Source organism: Ischnura elegans, chromosome 10 (genome assembly GCF_921293095.1).
Source record: "Ischnura elegans chromosome 10, ioIscEleg1.1, whole genome shotgun sequence".
Taxonomy (NCBI): domain Eukaryota; kingdom Metazoa; phylum Arthropoda; class Insecta; order Odonata; family Coenagrionidae; genus Ischnura; species Ischnura elegans.
Window position 1 is genome coordinate 46,308,688 of NC_060255.1, and position 19,473 is coordinate 46,328,160.

At 36.6% G+C, this 19,473-nt stretch overlaps 2 protein-coding genes and 1 long non-coding RNA gene across 7 annotated transcripts in view; 1 reads left to right on the forward strand and 2 right to left on the reverse strand.

Moving 5' to 3' along the window:
• Window positions 1-5,503, reverse strand: part of LOC124167301 (unconventional myosin-IXa-like) — a 73,827-nt gene extending 68,324 nt beyond the window's left edge. For 2 of the 4 annotated variants that reach the window (XM_046545249.1, XM_046545252.1), the window contains exons 1-3: window positions 5,372-5,503; window positions 3,965-4,964; window positions 3,786-3,880 (exon numbers count right to left, since the gene is read on the reverse strand). In XM_046545249.1, the coding sequence (XP_046401205.1) occupies window positions 3,786-3,880; window positions 3,965-4,786 (917 nt within the window). In that variant the 5' untranslated portion in view covers window positions 4,787-4,964; window positions 5,372-5,503. Of the gene's footprint in view, window positions 1-3,785; window positions 3,881-3,964; window positions 4,965-5,119; window positions 5,139-5,371 lie in introns of those variants that run through there. The other 2 variants (XM_046545253.1, XM_046545250.1) reach the window with 2 other exon arrangements.
• A 139-nt stretch (window positions 5,504-5,642) lies between these two features.
• Window positions 5,643-6,976, forward strand: LOC124167302. The gene is made up of 2 exons (XR_006866653.1): window positions 5,643-6,633; window positions 6,724-6,976. It is a non-coding gene; the product is annotated as an uncharacterized LOC124167302 (long non-coding RNA).
• Window positions 6,977-8,433: 1,457 nt separating this feature from the next.
• LOC124167339 (probable E3 ubiquitin-protein ligase HERC1) overlaps window positions 8,434-19,473 on the reverse strand; it is a 110,834-nt gene continuing 99,794 nt past the window's right edge. For both annotated transcript variants that reach the window (XM_046545334.1, XM_046545333.1), the window contains exons 64-74: window positions 18,974-19,129; window positions 17,510-17,698; window positions 15,921-16,148; window positions 15,111-15,371; window positions 14,769-14,976; window positions 12,406-12,599; window positions 12,158-12,310; window positions 10,252-10,385; window positions 8,865-9,018; window positions 8,690-8,776; window positions 8,434-8,601 (exon numbers count right to left, since the gene is read on the reverse strand). In XM_046545334.1, the coding sequence (XP_046401290.1) occupies window positions 8,482-8,601; window positions 8,690-8,776; window positions 8,865-9,018; window positions 10,252-10,385; window positions 12,158-12,310; window positions 12,406-12,599; window positions 14,769-14,976; window positions 15,111-15,371; window positions 15,921-16,148; window positions 17,510-17,698; window positions 18,974-19,129 (1,884 nt within the window). In that variant the 3' untranslated portion in view covers window positions 8,434-8,481. The remainder of the gene's footprint in view (window positions 8,602-8,689; window positions 8,777-8,864; window positions 9,019-10,251; window positions 10,386-12,157; window positions 12,311-12,405; window positions 12,600-14,768; window positions 14,977-15,110; window positions 15,372-15,920; window positions 16,149-17,509; window positions 17,699-18,973; window positions 19,130-19,473) is intronic.

Genomic DNA, 19,473 nt, shown 5'->3' on the forward strand with positions numbered 1-19,473 from the left:
GGATTAATACAAAGTTTGTTCATTTTTATTCATTGAAATGAACTTCCACAAAGTTGAGCCTGTGACTATAGAGATTATTATACCTAAAATTATTTTTCTGACTAGCATTATGTTTGAATCACAAACCTACAGGGCAAATAAAATTGTTACAAACATTTGATCAAAGGAAAGATACTATTAAAGCATGACAACACTTCACATTCCAATGATTTGATTTAGGAGTTCGTTTACAATTCATTAGCTTATAAAACACTTTTTGTGCTAAAGATGCATGAAATACCAATTACATTACTATAATTATTAAAATGAACTACAACTAAGTAAAAATATGCAACTTGTACCAATAAGGAGGTGAAGAATGAAAGTGAACCAATTAGAATGTGAGAAACACAATATCTTAACATACAACTTTATAAGTACCACCAGCATCTGTTTCTACTTACACTCTTTCTTTATTGCTAATTACTAGTTTCTAGCAGGATTTACCAAATAACATGCTGTATTGGCACCCAATATCAGAGAAAAACACCCAAATTTGAGTATACAATCTATATTATGCAATAGTCACCACAGTTGCCTCAATAACGTACTTCATATTCCCATTCAAGGTGAACAAAAATAAATAAAATGGCATGTAGTATTGGGTTGAATGCATTTAACATTCAATTTCAATGGTCTTCACCACGTTCTCACTGATACATATATATATTCTAAATGAAATGCCTTTCATTAAAAGTCTATAATAATGTACGTTACGGATTGCATATTTTAGTTTCATGACGCTAGAATGGGACATCGAAGCACTCCAAAGATGAGACATTTCAAAACTTCCATCCATTGAAGAAAAACAGGGACACACACAATTTATCATTCCAACACCTCAACAAGAATATTACTAAATAAAAACTACTCAAAATACTGCAAGTAGACCTTAGGAATGGAAGCATATAAATGCAAATAAAGTTCCCTGAAATACCATTTGGCAAAGGCTTTTTGACCGAAAGTTTCGCTTTAAATTATAAAACTTCATATTGTCAAAGTTTTACTGTAGTTAGAAAAATAAAGGGAGCTATCATTCAGTTTTTCCATCAGTCGCTTACTTCTCAAGCTCTTTTCAATGAAAAGTTACCAGTTTTTTTAATGAAATGGTTCATTTATTAGATATTTTGGGATCAAATACATGAACCAGTTCGCAACTGATGTCACTGACACATGAAAAGTAGGTGGTAACTTATGTTTTTTTATTTTTTAACTCAAGAGAGAATATCTGCATGGAGTTGATTTTTTGTGGTAACTTATTCTTATTGTAAAGCCTTCCATCTATTGAATTATTTCAATTGTTCGTGATATTGGGTCTTCATGAATGATTAAATACCTAAAAAGTTATTATTCATTTATTTATCATAAGCATTCTTTCATTAGAGCTCGTACACCGCCATTCAAAAAACAACCCTGGGTTAAATTTTTTCCTGTCATCAAAAAGTTGTTTAGTGAAAGATTTGTCATCAGTAGAATTTTGCAGGAGGAATAAATGATTCATCTCAAATACATGGTTTGGACAAAGGTATATGTCAAGGTTTACATGGAAGAGTCGATGGGATGCTAGAAGATACCACATCAATTACATCACCGTGAGACAATTGTCTATGGAGAACATAAATAATTGCAGTTTAGCATTGGCCGGTGCAAATTTAATGAAAACTTGGTAGAGAATAAATTTAATCTAAAAGAAATTATAAGCAGGTTGGTGCAAAAGTTTAATCTAAAACCTCTCTGATGGCCTTATAGGACAGTAAGCAGGAGCTCGTGGATAAAAGAATACATGAAAGACGGGACAAGGAGACCCTGGGTAGAGGATACAAAGGGGTTAAAACTGGAAATGTCTAAGTAACCAAAAAGTTGATAGGATATCAGGGAGTTTTAAAATTAAAAAATTATGGATCAATTAAGAAAATATAAGAGAAATGGAGTAGAGATGAAAGTGGAAGTATGAAGACGTTGAACACATGAGGAGGTATAAGGAAGTAAATAGAAGACTTGAACCGAAAACAAAGAGGGCAAGAGAAGCTTGGTGAAGGGGCAATGGGACAAAATGGTTAAAAAATTTCTCTGACTTATGACAAATGATATATTGGACACATAAGTATGTAATGCTTAGCAGATACAAGAGTGGAGCAGAGAGCTGCCTCAAACCAAACTTTAGATTATTCACATTGGATTGGATTTGATAATAACTATCTCTTATTTAGCACATGACGTCCGATTTGCAGTTATCGATTATGATAACATTTGATATCCCCATTTTATGGTGTTTGCCATGTAGGGTCTTCAACACTTGAATTAAGAGACTTGAAGTGGTCCTATATGACTGTTCCTTCTCTATCAGCCTATTACCTCTATGAAACAATGAAGTATATTTTGAGGTTTACCTTAAATATTGGTCATTTCAATTTAAAATTAAACTTATTTCATTAACATCATTTCCAAATGCTACCATGAAACCAAATATCAGCCACTCTTGTTACCTCATGGCTGGCTATCACTGGCTATCCAGTTTACGATGATGAATCATTCGTCAGCCATGATTTCTTATGACTTTCGTGGATTCCACTGAACTTCTCGACCTATCCCCACACTTTCACCCCCCTCTTCCTCTTTCTGCTTCCCTGTCCTTCCCTCCAGCTTTAGCTTAGCATGGCAAAGTCACTGCACAGTCGTGGTGCAGCTGGTCCTTACACTTATACTCATTGGACTTAAGCCTATCCTAATTATGATGATCATCTCCCTTTTGTCTTGAATCCCTAATAGTTTGTTAATGAGGAGATTTACAAGTTTATAACAATGTTTCCTTCATACATGCCGGAGAACAAAACAAAGTAACAATTGCATCAAATAATAACATATATGTTCAGCATCTCATCAGAATGCATGTACCCTCCACCTAATAAGTATACCTGGACAGAACAAATACATTTCCCTCATCAAGTCTGACTAAAACTTTTCATGATTAAAAATATTAACATTTGAGCAGCAACAGTTTAGAAGGAATAGCTGCTCATATACTTTTACTGAATTGCCCGTAATGTTGAAAAATAAAAGCTTAAATTTGAATTTTTATATTATTTCAATTCATTATAACAATTATTTTTGATATGTAATCTTGTTATTAACATATACTGCTATATAGCATATACCACTAATGTTTAAATAAGGAAGGAAATAGAGATTCTTGGCACTTGAGGCAAAAGAAAGGAAAAAACGCAATCCTGCTCCCAAGCATTCTTAAAGTTAAGTTTTAGAAATTAACAAATTACTGCATGGGGGAATTCCATCATGTTATATTTAACAACAGTGGAGGATTTGACCCAGTGGAATTCCCAATTAAGAATTTTAGTTGAACCCAGGGAAACACAAGATCATATTCAATATAATTACACCACCACATGAGAGTTAAGTAGAAATAAGTATCCATATGATTACCTCACCCATATTTAAAAAAATATACATTCATGTTTGATAATAACATAGGCAATAACACAAAAGACAATATCTTTTTAATTTAAAACTGAATGAGTTGAATAACTCTGACAAATGCAATATAGTTTATCACATGAGAATTTTTGAATAGCAATCGTATCAGAAATAACCACACGAATAATAGTCCCATCCCACGTTCAATTAAGTGACTAAATTAAAAATAAATTTTCTTGTCACTAAAAATTTACGAAGTACTGGAAATAATTTCAGTAATTTCAATAATAGGTTAAGTAATATAAAAAACTTACCCATGAACCATTCCATTCTCTTTGTAATTTACTTGGATAAATTTGCCGAATCTGCTTGAATTATTGTTGTGAGCAGTTTTTGCATTTCCAAAAGCCTGTGCAAGGAATAAATGCATAAATGCTACATATTCATGCACAATTGCTAGTAGAAAAACAATCAAAACGTTCATTCTGCTTACCTCCAATACAGGTCCTGCACTCAAAATAGTCTGTTCTACTCCACTGCCATGTCGGCCTTTCTGACTTAAGGCTGTCAGGTGATGTAGAAGGAAATTCGTGCTCTCAGTTTTGCCACTACCACTTTCTCCACTAATCACAATACATTGATTGCACTTGTCTTTAAGCATGCTATGGTAAGCAGCATCGGCAATGGCAAATATGTGTGGAGGGAGTTCACCGAGGCGCCTACTTTGATATAGTTTAACATACTTGGGATTATATATTGGGTAGAATTTGAAAGGATTGACAGCAATAAGTATTGACCCTACATATGTATAAATATGGCTGGCACAGAAACGCGCTCTCAGATTGTCCAATAATGTCTGTTCGTTGAGATCTGGTAGTTGGCATAAATCTGGATACTCCTTATCCTTGGGTTGATATAAAAACCGGTAAAAATAATCGCGAATAAGTTGAGGGTCTAATGAAAAACTATCACTCCATAGAGAATCCGATAGTTTTTCACGTAAATAAAACCTGTACTCTTGTTGGTCACCGTCATCGGTGCCAGATGTGGAACAGACCTTGGGCCATAACAACATTAATGCCACCGGACATTCTACCGGACCAACCCTCCTTTCTTTGCATTCCTGCCCAACTGAGTTGCCAATGACTTCTGCCAACTCATAATTGGATGGATTTGTCAACGAAAGACGGTCCACAATACAACAAACTATTTCTTCAGACGACGTTTGCTTGCTAGCTTCAACTGACAATGCTTCATAATGTTGAGATAATGCTCCAACAAACACCTGAACTATATATCTGTTGTTTTCAGCCATGGCTGGCAGATGCTAGAACGCATTGGTCACTCCTGAATAACTACAAGCACCTCTCTTTGGTTGAGAACTCATGGTATAGCTGTTCTGATTGCACATAACTCCCTTGAAAAATTTGTTTATAGTAAGAAATTACTCGTCCTTCATTTGAAAACTGTCTATATGGCACACCCAGTCAACACTGAAAAGAAAAGTTGTTTATCACTAACTGGAAGATAACAACTGGTCACAACAATATTAAATACTCGGTTTAAGATCCCTATTAACGTCTTACGTTACATGTTTCCCACAATATACAATAATAAGTTATGTAAGAACAGTTTTTTGCGGTCTTACTCTATGTATGCGTAGAACACAACAAATGTCATATTGGGGTCACATGCACGTTGTCACCGTAACACACCAATAAAAGACTCCTCTTGAAATCAATTCGAACACGATGCAATCACAAGCACAATTTTACACGCCAAATATTATAGTTAACCATCCCTTAATATAAATGAATTGATACCGCGGTTGACAAAAACTGTCAAAAACATAAGTGTCGCACTGACACACCTGACTCAAATTAGAAGGAAATCAACTTACATGGAAATAACTTCATCCGGAGAGTGATCATTGAACAGCAAATACAACATTATGATACAGAATAGACGTATAACACGAATAAAACAACAATCACAACATATTAGTTACGTTTTTTCAGTTTCTGTACAAACATAACTTCCATCATTGAATGAACAGTTACCACAATTTGGTGTGATTGCGCATGCTCAGATGCAGATAAAAAAATAAAGAAGCGTAGCTGAATGCGAAAGTTGCAGGGTGGTCCACTCGTTCTAGTAAAATTATTTCGTCGGAGATTGTTTACGAATAAGATATTCTAGCTCGTTAAAACAACCCAATATGTTCTCTCAATAAGTTTTGTTTTAATCTTGATGGCCGTCCTTGCCATATGGTGCAGTATTAAAATGCACATAGTCGTTAATGGGTGCAAGTAAATGACGTCATTTTAATGTTATATTAATTTGCGTGCTGTACGCTCAAATAAATTGCGTTTATTGTAAATTTCATGTCATCGATAATTGGTAGTCTATGATTCATGATTTTTGTTGCATATCTCGCCTATTATGCTTGGGTCATATTAGTTTTGCTGCGAGTTTATATTTATTGTAGCGTTTGTAACTTATAATTGCCATTTAAAGGTAACCATTTAGAAAAACAGAATCGTCTCATGACTGGATTATATTCCTTCATTTGTAACCTTTTGGAATTCATGGTCACTGTGTCATTTCCTTATTAGTAAATAATGTCATAATTTTATCGATGAGCTCAAATATTCCCGAGAATAGCAAAATACTGACTCAAAGGCACTGATAACACCAAGTATGATTCCGCCTCAGATTGATTCTCAGCAAATTATGCAAAGATAAAGAGTTGTAAGACGGTACTTCAAAGCTTGTAAAGCTCATCATTAGTTCACGCCCATCCTCTCCTCCAAGGTCTGGTAAAGCTTCGCCGCTCTCCTCACATAGATAATGGGTGAAAGATGCTTCCTTCGTAAATAGATATGTTCATTGAACGACTCGAATTTATAGGCCAATTTTTGTGGATTATAGTTTGAACCATACGTAAGCAAGAAGAGCAAAGACCATCGATCAAGTTGCGAGATGTTGCAAACCTTCTCAGAACATCAACCATAGCTGATTTTGGCAGATGATTCATAAGTATTACGAGGGTGTCAAGAACAAGTCACTCTCGTCATCCGGGAACGTAATACGACCCGTTAGCGGCCTTTTAAGGTCTTTCCGTCGGCTTATCGACTCAGATTGAATGTTTTTATATAAATTGTCAGCTTCCGCAATGTGTAGTAAATGTTATAGTCATATATGGTTGAGTAACTTTTTTCGGTCGTTTCTCACAATCCTTCACTTTTTCAGCGACCCAACCCGAAGGCTGGTTTGGATTGGTGATGGCCGAGCTCAACTCAGGATGAGCCATGTGATTTCATATATTCCGGGAAAGGGGGCCAATTCTTTTCCCAGAGCTACCTCGCATATGAGAATTTCTCTGAGGATCATCCATAGGCATCCCGTCGTATTTATAAGCCCTCAGCAGCCAAGCACTCAACCCACTGCAATGTGTACCCTTTTTGTCTGTAATGCCATAATATAGGGTATTCTTATGTTTAAATCTTTATTTTATTGCTGGTCTCTCCCAATACTGGTGTTTATGGTTCCAGATTCAGATGTAAGGAATTCACTCTAAAGGCCTGGTTACACTATGCATTAACACGTACAAGTTAATGTACGTTTGCGTGAATGATTTGGATACTGCACAGCCGCTCTGTCCTCAGGGTAGCTCATACAGATTATTACCTTATCCCTCATTATAGTCACCCCTAAATAAGTCGGGTTGAGGCATCAGATTCATGGGGATAGAAATCACACACAGGGCCAGATTTACCATAAGGCAAAATAGGCACGTGCCAAGGGGCGTCTTAGTCCAAGGGGCACCTTCTGTCACTTCATGCGAGTGGCTATGCCTTATCATAAAAGTCAGGGAGGGGAGGGCTAAAGTGAGGATGGGCACTCAGTGGAGAGGTGCCTCTGGCGAAACTTTGGGTAAATCCGGCTCTGCATACACACTGCATCTACTTGCATTCAGATAATTAATTGCAGTGCCCATTGAACTCACAAGGGGGCCAGTAGGCAGAAAAGAAACAGGGAAGTAGTCTTTAGATACTGGATGAGAAAAAACAGGCCCATGGTCAAATCTATTTTGCCATATTCATATGTAATCTGAAATGTCCATGTCCAACATATTAGAATCAAGCAGTAGAGTTGAACATGTCACAACATTTTAAGGAATATGTGACTTGAAATAAATGCTACTATTTTCATACGGTCATGTTTGAGGCTATTGTGCCCTAAGCCACTCTTTCTTATTCACAGAAAATAAGCTACCCCCTAGTATGTGAAGGTAAGTAAAGCCACTGTGACATGTGACGGTGACAGTCAAACACCTTTTGGAGGGAGTGTGGCATGTATATGGATGCAAATGTCTGTATTAACATTGGGGAAAAACTGAAGAACATCTAGGGAGATAATATTGGCCACCTATACTGACACATTTGCAATATGTATACTTTATAGAAGACACAAATATTTCCACTTTGTTGACTTCCTAATTAGATCTTAATTTTATCCAGCTGGAAGCGACTATGAAGAATTGATTATAGGACAATAAAGACACTCGAGCTATCTGGGATGGGAGGCTTCCTGAAAACCCCAAAAGCTGAAGAAAATATATGCACAGTTGGTAAACTATCATGAGTGCAATCAACTTTTATAGCAAAAATAAAGACAGAGGTTGTCCCTAGAATATTCTCCACACAACTTCAATATAAAATCCATGGGTGACTCACTATACCGCAATTGTTGTGGCCATGGTGTACTGCAGAGGCCCTGACCCCTCTTTGTTCTCTTTTCCATGAATCATCCAAGCAATTGTGAGTATTGTTGTTTTAAGTATTTCACCCCCCTCTTCCAGATACCAATCTGAGGATTGAGGAACTAAAAACCACTTTTTTCTTAAAAATTATTCAATCTGATGTGAACAATAATTAAAGCAATAAATAATATTTCTGGTAATTATTAACAGATTTATTTACACTTATTGTTCGACTGTAATAAATATTATTGATATTCATCATCAGATCCTTGTTCAATGTCGGTATTTCGAGCAAGCATGTAGTTGTCCATATCAATGGAACGGCAGTTGTTGATAGCATACCGTAACCGCTCAGCCATTACTTCCTGAAATTGGTCCAAATTAATCATTTATTAATTCATGCCATAATTATCTCAAAATAGAATGACTTTCTTCACCTAAACAAGCACCCACCTGACTAGTGTATGGTGGAAGCCTAAGCTGAAAAAAACATGTCTGCGCAGTAGGTAAACCATCAGGAGTGCGATCAACTTTCATAACCTACAAAAAAGGACAGAAATTGATGCTAGAATATTCTCCACATAAATTAGAAAATATATATAAAGAGACTGAAAGTATTCTTTTATACCTGGAAACGCTGTGAGAGATCAGCCAAATTAGCAGGTAACCTTGATCGTCCAGAAACAAATCTCATAAAAAGAACTCTTTCTGCATTGGTGAAACTTTCCAATATATTCCATAACCACTGGACCAAAAGGTGGCTTTCATCTAATTCCCTGTACCTAAAAATTAAAGATAAAAATTTGAAGGATGAAAAATATATGTTACTTTGCTTCAGTATGGTTGTCATGTCTTTCCAACCATTAGGACAAATATAAAAACAAGATGTTGAATATTGCTTGGGATTTAAATTTAGAGCAGTTGAAAACACCATAATTCGACAAAAGTGAGATGGTGCAATACTAGAATCATAAACAATTCTTCCCCATTCTCTGATTTAATTATTTTACAACATTTTCATAAGCCTACCTAACATCATACTGTATATCTCTCACAAGGCAGAGACTGCTTTGATTTTATTTAATTTTAATATTAATACCAAGACAATGATACTAAAGTGTACAATATACATCCAACTCATCCTTAATTACGTAATATAAACCATACATTCCAATTCAGTAAGCAGTCATCATGCTTTATGTTTAAATTTAAAGTAAAATAGAGAAGAAAATTAAAAAGTTAATATAACAAAAATAAGCCCTTAAAATAAATCTAGTGATAGTGAGAACAGAGATTTCCACTGTAAGCGATGAAGTTATTCATTTCTGGTCGCTAAGGTGTCGGTTGATGTGGTGAAGACAACAGTTAGCCGGTGAAACGATGCAGAAGTAACCAGAAATGAAGAACACCAGTGATAGCGCTTGAATCATTTAAGATTAAGGAATAATTCTGAATCGTCTCTTCATTCATGGGCATACCCAGTGAGGGGTAGGAGGGGGCAGCTAACCCCCTGGAAGCAAAAATTGTAAAAGTCAGTAAGGAAAATCAGGACTGGATTGAAACGAAAGCTTTAAAGAAATTTAGTTTAAACTCATGAAAAATGATACTAGTATAAGACATGTAACTAAAATATTTCTTTCCAGCAAATACATAATTTTAAAAACTAATAAAGCGCTGTTATAGTTTTCTTAAAATGTTGAGCTCATTCACCTTTCTCATACTAAAATATTACTACTTGAATAACCATGGCTTGCCTCCTCCTAGTTTTGATCCTGGGTACGGCCTTGACTTCATCATTGGTATTTCTTTGGTTATGAATTAATTAAAGCCAGAATTAATATAAAACAATATCCGCACATCCCTCCCAACTCACCAGCCAAATATAAAACTTTTAAAAATTCATTTCAAAAGAAAGGGTGACTCTAAGCCTACATGTTAAATTTTGTGGCATAAAACTAATTTTGTCGACCAAAAAAGATTTTTAATCACTCTGGTCCATCTTAGTCACAACATACCTCACAACTTTTCTTAACAGTTGTATTGAAATGTGTGGTAAACCACAAACTAGCTGCTCCAAATGCTGAGAAGTAGCCAAGGAGAGCAATGGAACTGGTACAATACAAGCCATTCCCTCCCGAACAGCAGCAACCTGGCATAAATAAAATGTTTTATCATTTAATCCTAAGACATGGAAAAAATTAATGGGGTATAAAGTTCACACAAAATCACACTGTTGATAAGGAAAGATGCAATAACTGAGATGAAACATGACTGGTGTAAAAATTATCACTGTGTGAGAAAAATGAGGAGCATATTCTCACCTTCAAATTAAGACATGGGAAGGAAACTGATACATAATACTAAAATAATCTCCTTTATTCCAGAGAACAGCAGGGTGGCATTTCAAACAGGGGTTTTAAACAAATAACAACGGACAATCTCAAACACCCATGCCTTTGGAAAGTGCCACAAACCATGGCGGTTGGGTGGAGTTGGAACCCGCTACCTTTGGTTTGGTAGGCAAGGACTTTCCCCTACCACCACTGAGGCTGGCAAATTGATTATTGATTAAAATAGGGTGGTTTCCTATTATTTTTTTATTGCCTAAATCGGCAAAATGAATTACGGCAAGCAGCCAGGACATGGTTTTCCGCTAATGTTTGAGATGTGTACTGCACTACCATAACATCCTAAAAAAACATCAAAAACAAAAATGAGAGTGTACATCATAAAACCTTAATCAGATGAACAGCCATAACTTTTCATAGTCCCTCAAGTGTGACTTTAATTGGAAGCATCCAATAGGGTGGTTTCCTATTATTTTTTTATTGCCTAAATCGAAAGATTATTACTCCTGGAGTACGTATTTCACGCTTTTAGATTTTTAAATGACGATATCTATTTTTCGCGATTAAATGAAAAGTGAAAAATTTCAAGCGCGCGAAAACGCGACGCGTAAGTAGGAATGATGGGAAAAAGTCCGTGCGACGCATTTCTGGTTCCCCATCCCGCCTTGTGAGGTGACCTTGATCGAGGCTCTGAGCGCTGATAGGATGCAGGATGCTAGCGGGTAGCTGAGTACCTTGCTGGCTGGTAGCGCTTGGCTTAAAAAAGGTTTATTAATACCTTATCAAACGAAGAAAACTTTCCGACCTTAGCCAGTTTTAATAGGTGATTATTAAGACATGTTTCCCTGAGCTCTGTGCCTCATGCATGCATTGGTAACCTCAGACGATGTATAACTCCTATCCTCTCGTGTAGAAACTAGGTCCCTGTGACGTCACGTGGAGTGGAATCGCATGGGCGCCAATCTGGCCTTTTTCAAATGAGGATAAAATTTGACCCTTGCCATTCGTCTACACCGGTATTTCAAAAACCAAATAATTTGTGTATTATGAATACACTAATGGTGGGTAACGAATCGCAATCAATGCCTATCGTTTTCTTTGATGAAGGAAACTACCCTATAACAAATTCAAGCAGAAATATGCATGTAGCTCTTAGTATAATCCAATTTTACTGGCCTTGGTGGCAGCAGGGTAAAGTTCTTGCCTGCCACTCAAGAGGTCACATGTTCGAGTCCCACCTGGGTAGGTTGCCCCAATCCAGGGCATGGTTGTTTGTGCTCATTTAAAAGTTATCTTGTTGAAAACCCCATGTAAAAGGGCACTGTGAGCTGCTTTACATGGTATGGGGATAAATGAATAAAAATTTGGATAATAAATATTTCTGAAAGGACTGAAAACGCCATGATGATAAAATGATTTAATCAGGCAAATCTTTACTATCTCATACTCTATATGTAAGAGTCTTGTATATTGAAAGTGAATTATTACATACTCATCCATGATAACAGCCACTCAGCCTAAACAAGAGCAAATGGAACATAGGTAACAGGAATTTTATCAAAATCATACTTACTTGCAAATCTATTTCATGCAGGCGGAAATGAATAGCCTGCTCCACATATTCCAGTCTATTATGAAACGTCAATGGAATGCTTTTGCCACCAGGAACAATCGGAACAATGCGACCAGTAATGCTGGCTCCTTCAAAACAATCCAATGGGATGACCTGAGTAAGGATAAAATTTCCAAAATAAAATAAAATTGGTAATCTTCACATGAAGGGCAATTTTTACTATAGCTAAAGATACAATATGTACTTACTTCATGGAATGTTGCTTCAGTTACTCCTGATAAGTGAATGTCTCTAATTCCACGAAGGGATTGAGCATAAAGGATATCAACCTCTTCCAAGTCATCAATAGAAACTGGTTCACCTACAAGCAGTTTCCAAACCAAAGGTGCTAAAGGGAAGGCTAATGGCTTTTTGGTCCTAATAGCAACACCAAAGAGAATACCTAGAAAAAAAGTTTTTTTCAGAAACCATATAGCTCCAGGGAATTATTCCATTGTATTTATGAAAATCAATAACAGAATAAGCCTAATACCTATACGATGCTAGATGACTGAGGTTCAAAGGAGCATTGTCTATCATAAAAGGTTACATTAGAAATATCGGTCAATGACGATTAGAACCAACTATAAGAACTTCCCAACAATTCCATAGAGATAAATAATAAAATAGAAACTCCATTTCCAAAACAGCAAGCAGAAGATTGTTCTACTGGAACTTACAGGACTCAAATAATTTTGGAACTTAATATTTCAGTGTTTTCACCAGTTCCTTAACAGTGAGGAATTGAACTGATGGAGCAATCACAACACTACAGTTGGTGAGTGAATATCAATAGTATAGCGGGAAATAACAAACAACATCAACTCTATGAGCTCTGCCATGGAAAATCCTCTTACCATAATATGACATAGGCCAATTAGCACCTAAATAGTGAATATCTCTTTAAAAGTTCTGCATAGGTTAACAAATTGGTGAGATCATAATCTCAAAACTTTGCCACAGAACTTAAAATGCATGACCCCTGAAAGAATGTACATAATTGACTAGTGGGGATATAAAGTGGGAAAATGAGAATCTATTTCTTCTCTAATCAAAAATATTTCTGATATTTTAATGTCTACATAATAGTCATACTACCGAGTCTAGCTGCCTTAATGAGCATTTGGTGGTGGCATTGGGACACGAGCCATTAATCTGAAAGTATTACACATTATTTTAGGGGTGGGTTTTGATTTTTTACCGAGGAAAAACTTGCATTATGGTCAGGTTTTATGAGCAAAAGTTACTGATTTCTCTGCTTATCTTTTGGAAAATTACTTTCTCCCTTATTTCATCATTTCTATTGCACCTTAAGGATTTCAGAATGATATCCTCAGTATAACACCGCACAATACCTGGATGTTTGTGAATATTTGATACTTGTTGAAAAACCCTAATGTAATTGGCCAATACAGCATACTCCCGATTATTCGGGCTAATGATGGGGAGAGACGGCACGAATAATCAGAAAACACGAATAACCAAAATTTCACTTTCATGAGTTTTAATGTTCATAATTTACGTAAAACAAACAATATATTATAATTTGCCCACTTATTCTGTTATTTTTTGAGTGCTTCCCGAACTCATTGAGAGCTTTGTTCGCCAGGCCGCGATCTTTTTAGTGGCTATAACTCATATTATTACTGATCCATATAAGACCTGGTTTCGAAAACCACGCATCCGTGGCTGCGTGATAACGGATACAGAAAATTGGTTCGCACTAATGCTTCAAAACCATTGCGCGACATTGGAAACTACACTGTCAGGCACCGGGTTGCAACTGCTGCAGGACTGTGTCCGTGATCACGGAGTGCGGTCGCACACTGCGAGGCTTGGAAAACAGAAAGCGGAGCTCCCGTGAATGCAGCGATCGCTTCTGTTTTAATGAAAATAATAAGCCTGCGGTATCCTAGCATTAAAATGCAGTAATTCCGGTGATTTGTATTCGATTTTCTTTTATCACAAAGATTGCAAAAAACATTGAACGAGAGTGAAAATCATGCACGGATAATTCGCAACATGGATATTCCACAGCAGGATAATCGGTAGTCTGCTGTATACATATTGCTATTTTTGGTGGGGTGAGAATAAAAATATATCATTCACAAACAAACAAATCACTTCATTCCACATTGGTTTTAGTAATCATCCTCTGTAAACTATAGTATGAAAATTTGCGCAATGAATGCTTGTGATTAAATGGTTATTTATCCTAGTTGTAAAAAACTGTAGTCACATGATTGATTGGTGCCTGTTTGCTCTATTTGACACCTTCAACCAATGAGGTTGGGGTTGATCATTTGGGATCAACTGCTCGAGATTCAATGCCCTTTGCCAAGTTCTTTACTTGCTCTATTGAGTTGTAACCTAGTTCTTGGCACAATGATTGGCCCTGGTGGTGCCTGGTAGGAAATTGAAAATATTTCTAGCATCCAAAATCCCTCTCGGAACAACGAGGAGGAAATCATTGGGGCTTATTGCTGTCGGGAAGGTGAATGTGATGTCTAAATCCAGCCATAGGGTAAAATCACAAGATCTATGCATGCTCTGTCACAATAGATATACTGACCTAAAAATTTGAACCATGATATGTGTTGTGGTGAACACAGCTGTGGGTTGAGCATGAAACGATCCCTGTTGTACCCTGTATCATTCAAGGCATTGGGTGTGGGAACTAAGAGAGGAACTAATCCTGAGGTCAGCTCTTGGCACATTTCTGTAATGGTATCATCAAACACTCCACCTGCATCATCTGCCCCTTCACCCAACAGTTTTACCTGCAAAAGAATGTAATCCATGGATCAAATACATAATAATAATTGCATGCCAATAAAACAAACAGCAACATACTCTATGTTTTTTTAGTTATTAAACAGCAAAAGTAACAGCATTATAATGCCTTTCATTTTACCTTCCAAGCTCGGGATGGAAGTCTCAAGTCAGCTGGTTTCATTTTGACCACCTGCCTAGCTATCTGTACAAAAATTGGCCGGCAGCGATGCCCATGAGTGGCAAGACGTCTCACAGTTACTTGAGGTCCATAGTTTCGTCCTTGTACCATTGTTCGTCCAATGCTTCTGACCAGTGGCAGTGTGTACACCCTTGGTGCTAATAATGGACAAAGTTGACCTCCAGTCACACAAGATAATGGTGGCTTCACCCACTCACAGTTCTGCAAGACATAGCAAGGATAAAATAAGAACATTAAGGCATGTAATAAAATTAGACAAAGTCCATTAAACCAAATTTTCCTCCTTGAGCTTCTCTTTTTACTTTCCTGCAAATGCTGGCCATAAAAAGGAAGTGAGCAATAAAAATAAAAAGTACAGAGCATAATCACATCACAACCTGGTATGTATATGTAAACTGAAATAACTTTCCTAAATAATATAAACTGAACAGGGGCTTAAACATAGATTACCCAATCTAATAATTTAAATTGAGGGTAATAAGACATCACAAAAATAAGAACTATGGCCTTGAATTTAACTTACAAACCTACAAAAGTTTTTAAAAAGCCATATGGATAGTAGATATTTAGCAGATATTAACTTTTCAACAATAGCAACTTGAGAGTACTATAGTAAATGAATTGGGAAGCTCCACTTCAGAAAAATTCTCTTGGAGTAAACAAAATGACCACTAAAACTTGATTGTACACTTGCTCCCAAGTGGAAATAGATTCCATAGAATGATTAAAAACCAAAATTCACGGACGTACTTGAGGTGATAGAGGCATTAGCCTCCAGCAAGCATACAACAGGTCTGAAAATCTGCAGAGCAGCTGCAATCGAGCTTGGATTGCAACAATGGAGAGGCCATGCAGATGGTTGTACTGAGGTGGGATGGTGGATGGCAGGCCAAACCTTAGGGGGACTGATGAGCCTGGACATCTTCGAGGCATTGGTGGAGTGGTCCACGCAGCACTGTGAGTTCGACCAGTTGTTATCTGTGAAAGACATACATACATAGTTGAAAAAATAAAAAAAATCCATCAAGTGTGCATTCGTCACATTCACATCCATAACTAGATGGGTAAGTTGAGTAAAAATTATGGATAGGTCATAAAATCTACCAAGCCCCCAAATCCAGCAAATACTCACGATTCAAGGATTGGAATGTGGATTCAATAAGATTCGAACTAAAATACAAAGGGTTCTAAATAACACCACCACCTTTGTTACAGTTACAATGAGAATGACTTGTACAATTATACTACCAACTGTTCTTTATGTAATTTAAATATAGGAGTGCAATAGCTTACCTGTCTCTAAACAGAAAATAATACAACTTCCAAATCGCTATATTAACATTGACACATTGAACTTCCAAGGGTTTCCTCGCCATAGGATATTAAATTACTTAGGGGAAATCAATTAATTGAGAAGACATTTAGGGGGTTAAGCTGATTCTCAACCAGTCTTATAAGGGGGTGAGGGAGGGTCCTGGCAAGTATCACATTATATTTTTTCCCACCAGAAACAGTGTAAAATAGTGATCTTAGTAATCTTTGATACTAGTATTAATTGATCTTAAATAAAATTAATTGAATGAAATGTTTTTTCGTAATAAATCTAACGCAATGAAGCATTGATAAACATATTTACACTGAAATAGCATGTAAACGTGTGTAAGAGACACACCCCAATTTTGAGCATCTGAGCTAAAGAAAAAAAAAGTTTTGCAGCATTTTTTTCATCCTATCGCGTAGTGTTGCATACCTATGCTTGGACTTTTGACAGTTATCAAAATTTCCACTTTCAATGCTAATAATTTACACTGCATTTTTCAGCTAAATTTACGCGATATGCATGACACTTGGAGATAAGTAGGTAACTTTTGAATGCTTGTTATCTCTGAAAATTCATAAATCGAACGTGCGTAGGAAGAGGACTAGCACGTCCAATTTACGAGCGGTAATGAGCGGTTCACTATGACTCCACAGGAATGAAACTAATTATATGATGTTGCGTGTAAACTGAATAAAGAACCATAATTGACGCTCTTAGGCACAGTACACGAGGAGAACTTAAACATGGTGCAATTATTAAAACTTAGCATAGTGAGTATCCACCTAAATGTCGTTGCTTATGCGTGGAACTTAGCAGTAAAGTTCATTTCGTAACTGCCGGGACCAGGACTGAGTTTCGTAATTTCGTAAAAATGAAAATTTTGTAATAATGTTTCTTTTACTATAACTTGGATAGACCTTTTTGTTGGGACCAACGATTTGCTTTGTAATAACGTTGTTCGTATTAACGAGAGTCTACTGTAGTCATAATACTTTATTGGCACCATACCACCGTTTACCTGCTTAATGCCCTTTCCTGACAATGCAGAAATGAGAACAGGCTCCCTCACAACAGCAGAGTGACCAAGGCCAAGTTGACCATCACTATTGTTGCCCCAACCCCAAACATCCCCTGTAGATGTAAGGGCCAAAGTATGCTCAGCACCAACAGCAATGTCCTCAATGAAATAGGCAGCCAATCCAGGAACCTGATGAAAAAAATAGTAACATAGATCTCATAATTGATTATTTTAATATTACAATGAATTAATGACATTACCAATAGGTAAGGCAATTTTTCAACTATTTTCAATTAAAATAATCAAAATGGAAAGAAACCATCCTACAAGAAGGAGAAGCAACCAAATGCATCATCACAGGAGAGGATAAGATTGTTTTATTTCCTCTTTTAGGATGCTTCTTCCGATAGGGTATTACTGTAAACTCACTGGTCCAATATTTGGTTAATTTGGATTCAATTTCTTCGAGATGCAATATCCATGGATATATGGATCCAATGTATTCAATCCAACCAACCCTAATTTTAATACAGTGAGTCCTCGTTCTACGTCACCCCGTTTAACGTCATTTCGCGATAACGTCACGAAAATTTTGAGACCGTCATTCGTTTATCGCACCTTTGCTTCGCGATAACGTCAGGTCTGGTCAGGTCTTTTAAATTTCGCGCGAGAAAAAATGCGAAGCGGCGGGCGTTGCAGGTTGTTCGTTGAGTGGGCGGTAATACAGTCAGTCTAAACGAAGTGTAAAACGGTGTGTTTATTGTCAATTTCGATTACGTTTATAGCAAATTTTCTGCTAAATGAATTCTTAGGTAGGTGCGCAAATGTCAAGTAAAGTTTTAGCAAATTTTACTTGACATAACGGTTTTCTGGAACCTGAAAAGTGATTTCTAGGAATTTTTCCGGGTAGAACTCGGAGTATTTGTCGTCACTTTTTCGCCGTGTTCTCAATAATCTTGGTTCCTGTAACTGCGACGATGTTTCAGCGATGATGATGCCCAGGTGACCACCATAGCGAAGCCGAAAAAACAAACGCGGGAAGATACAAAAATGGAGAAGGATGTACATCGCTGCTGGTATTGCCGTCAATGAAGACAGGGACTCGTGTTTATGGCATAGTTTGGCATTCCCATCGTAAGAAATGGCCCAAATATGATACGCTAAAATTTTTTCGCGTAGGAATTGTGAGGTCTAGGAGCCGATATTCACTTTTTACATTGTTTCTTATGGGACATTGTGCTTCGATTAACGTCATTTCGTTTAACGTCACATTTTTCAGGAACGGTAAGTGACGTTAAACGAGGACTCACTGTATTACATGATCCCCATAGTGCAGCATGGCATACATTTTCTTACTCTCACCACAATTAAAACAATACTCATTATACAATAAAATGCTGTGAAGCATCATCAATAAATTCAAGAAAAGAGCAGTATTAATAGGATAAGAGCACAATAACTTACTTGCTGAGGCTTATTGTGTCCCCTGATTCTTGAATCTGGCTGACCAATTTGCCTATCTTGACCACAAGTGAATACACGACCATCTTTGGTTAAAAATACTGAAAACTGTGTACCACAGCACACCTTTTTGACAGGTCCCATTATGGATTCAATTTTCTGATAAAAAAATAGGAAAATTCAAAATAAATACTCAAATGACAATGAATAGCATCAACATAAATAAAGTTTTGCTCTAGGATTATGCATTACTATAAAAACATTAGAAATAAATAATCTTATTCAAATACACCGACCGAGAAAAATACCCATTGTTTCATACAATCATGCTATGAGAAAACAAAAAAATTACAATATACACATTTTCATGTAATTATTTAATCCAATCACCTATTATGTAATCATTATAACATGAATCTCTAACAACAAGAGATTTTGGATTGAGTACCTTCAAAAACCACTGTGAGATATTTTCAAGCATTATTATGTATCACTTTCCAAAT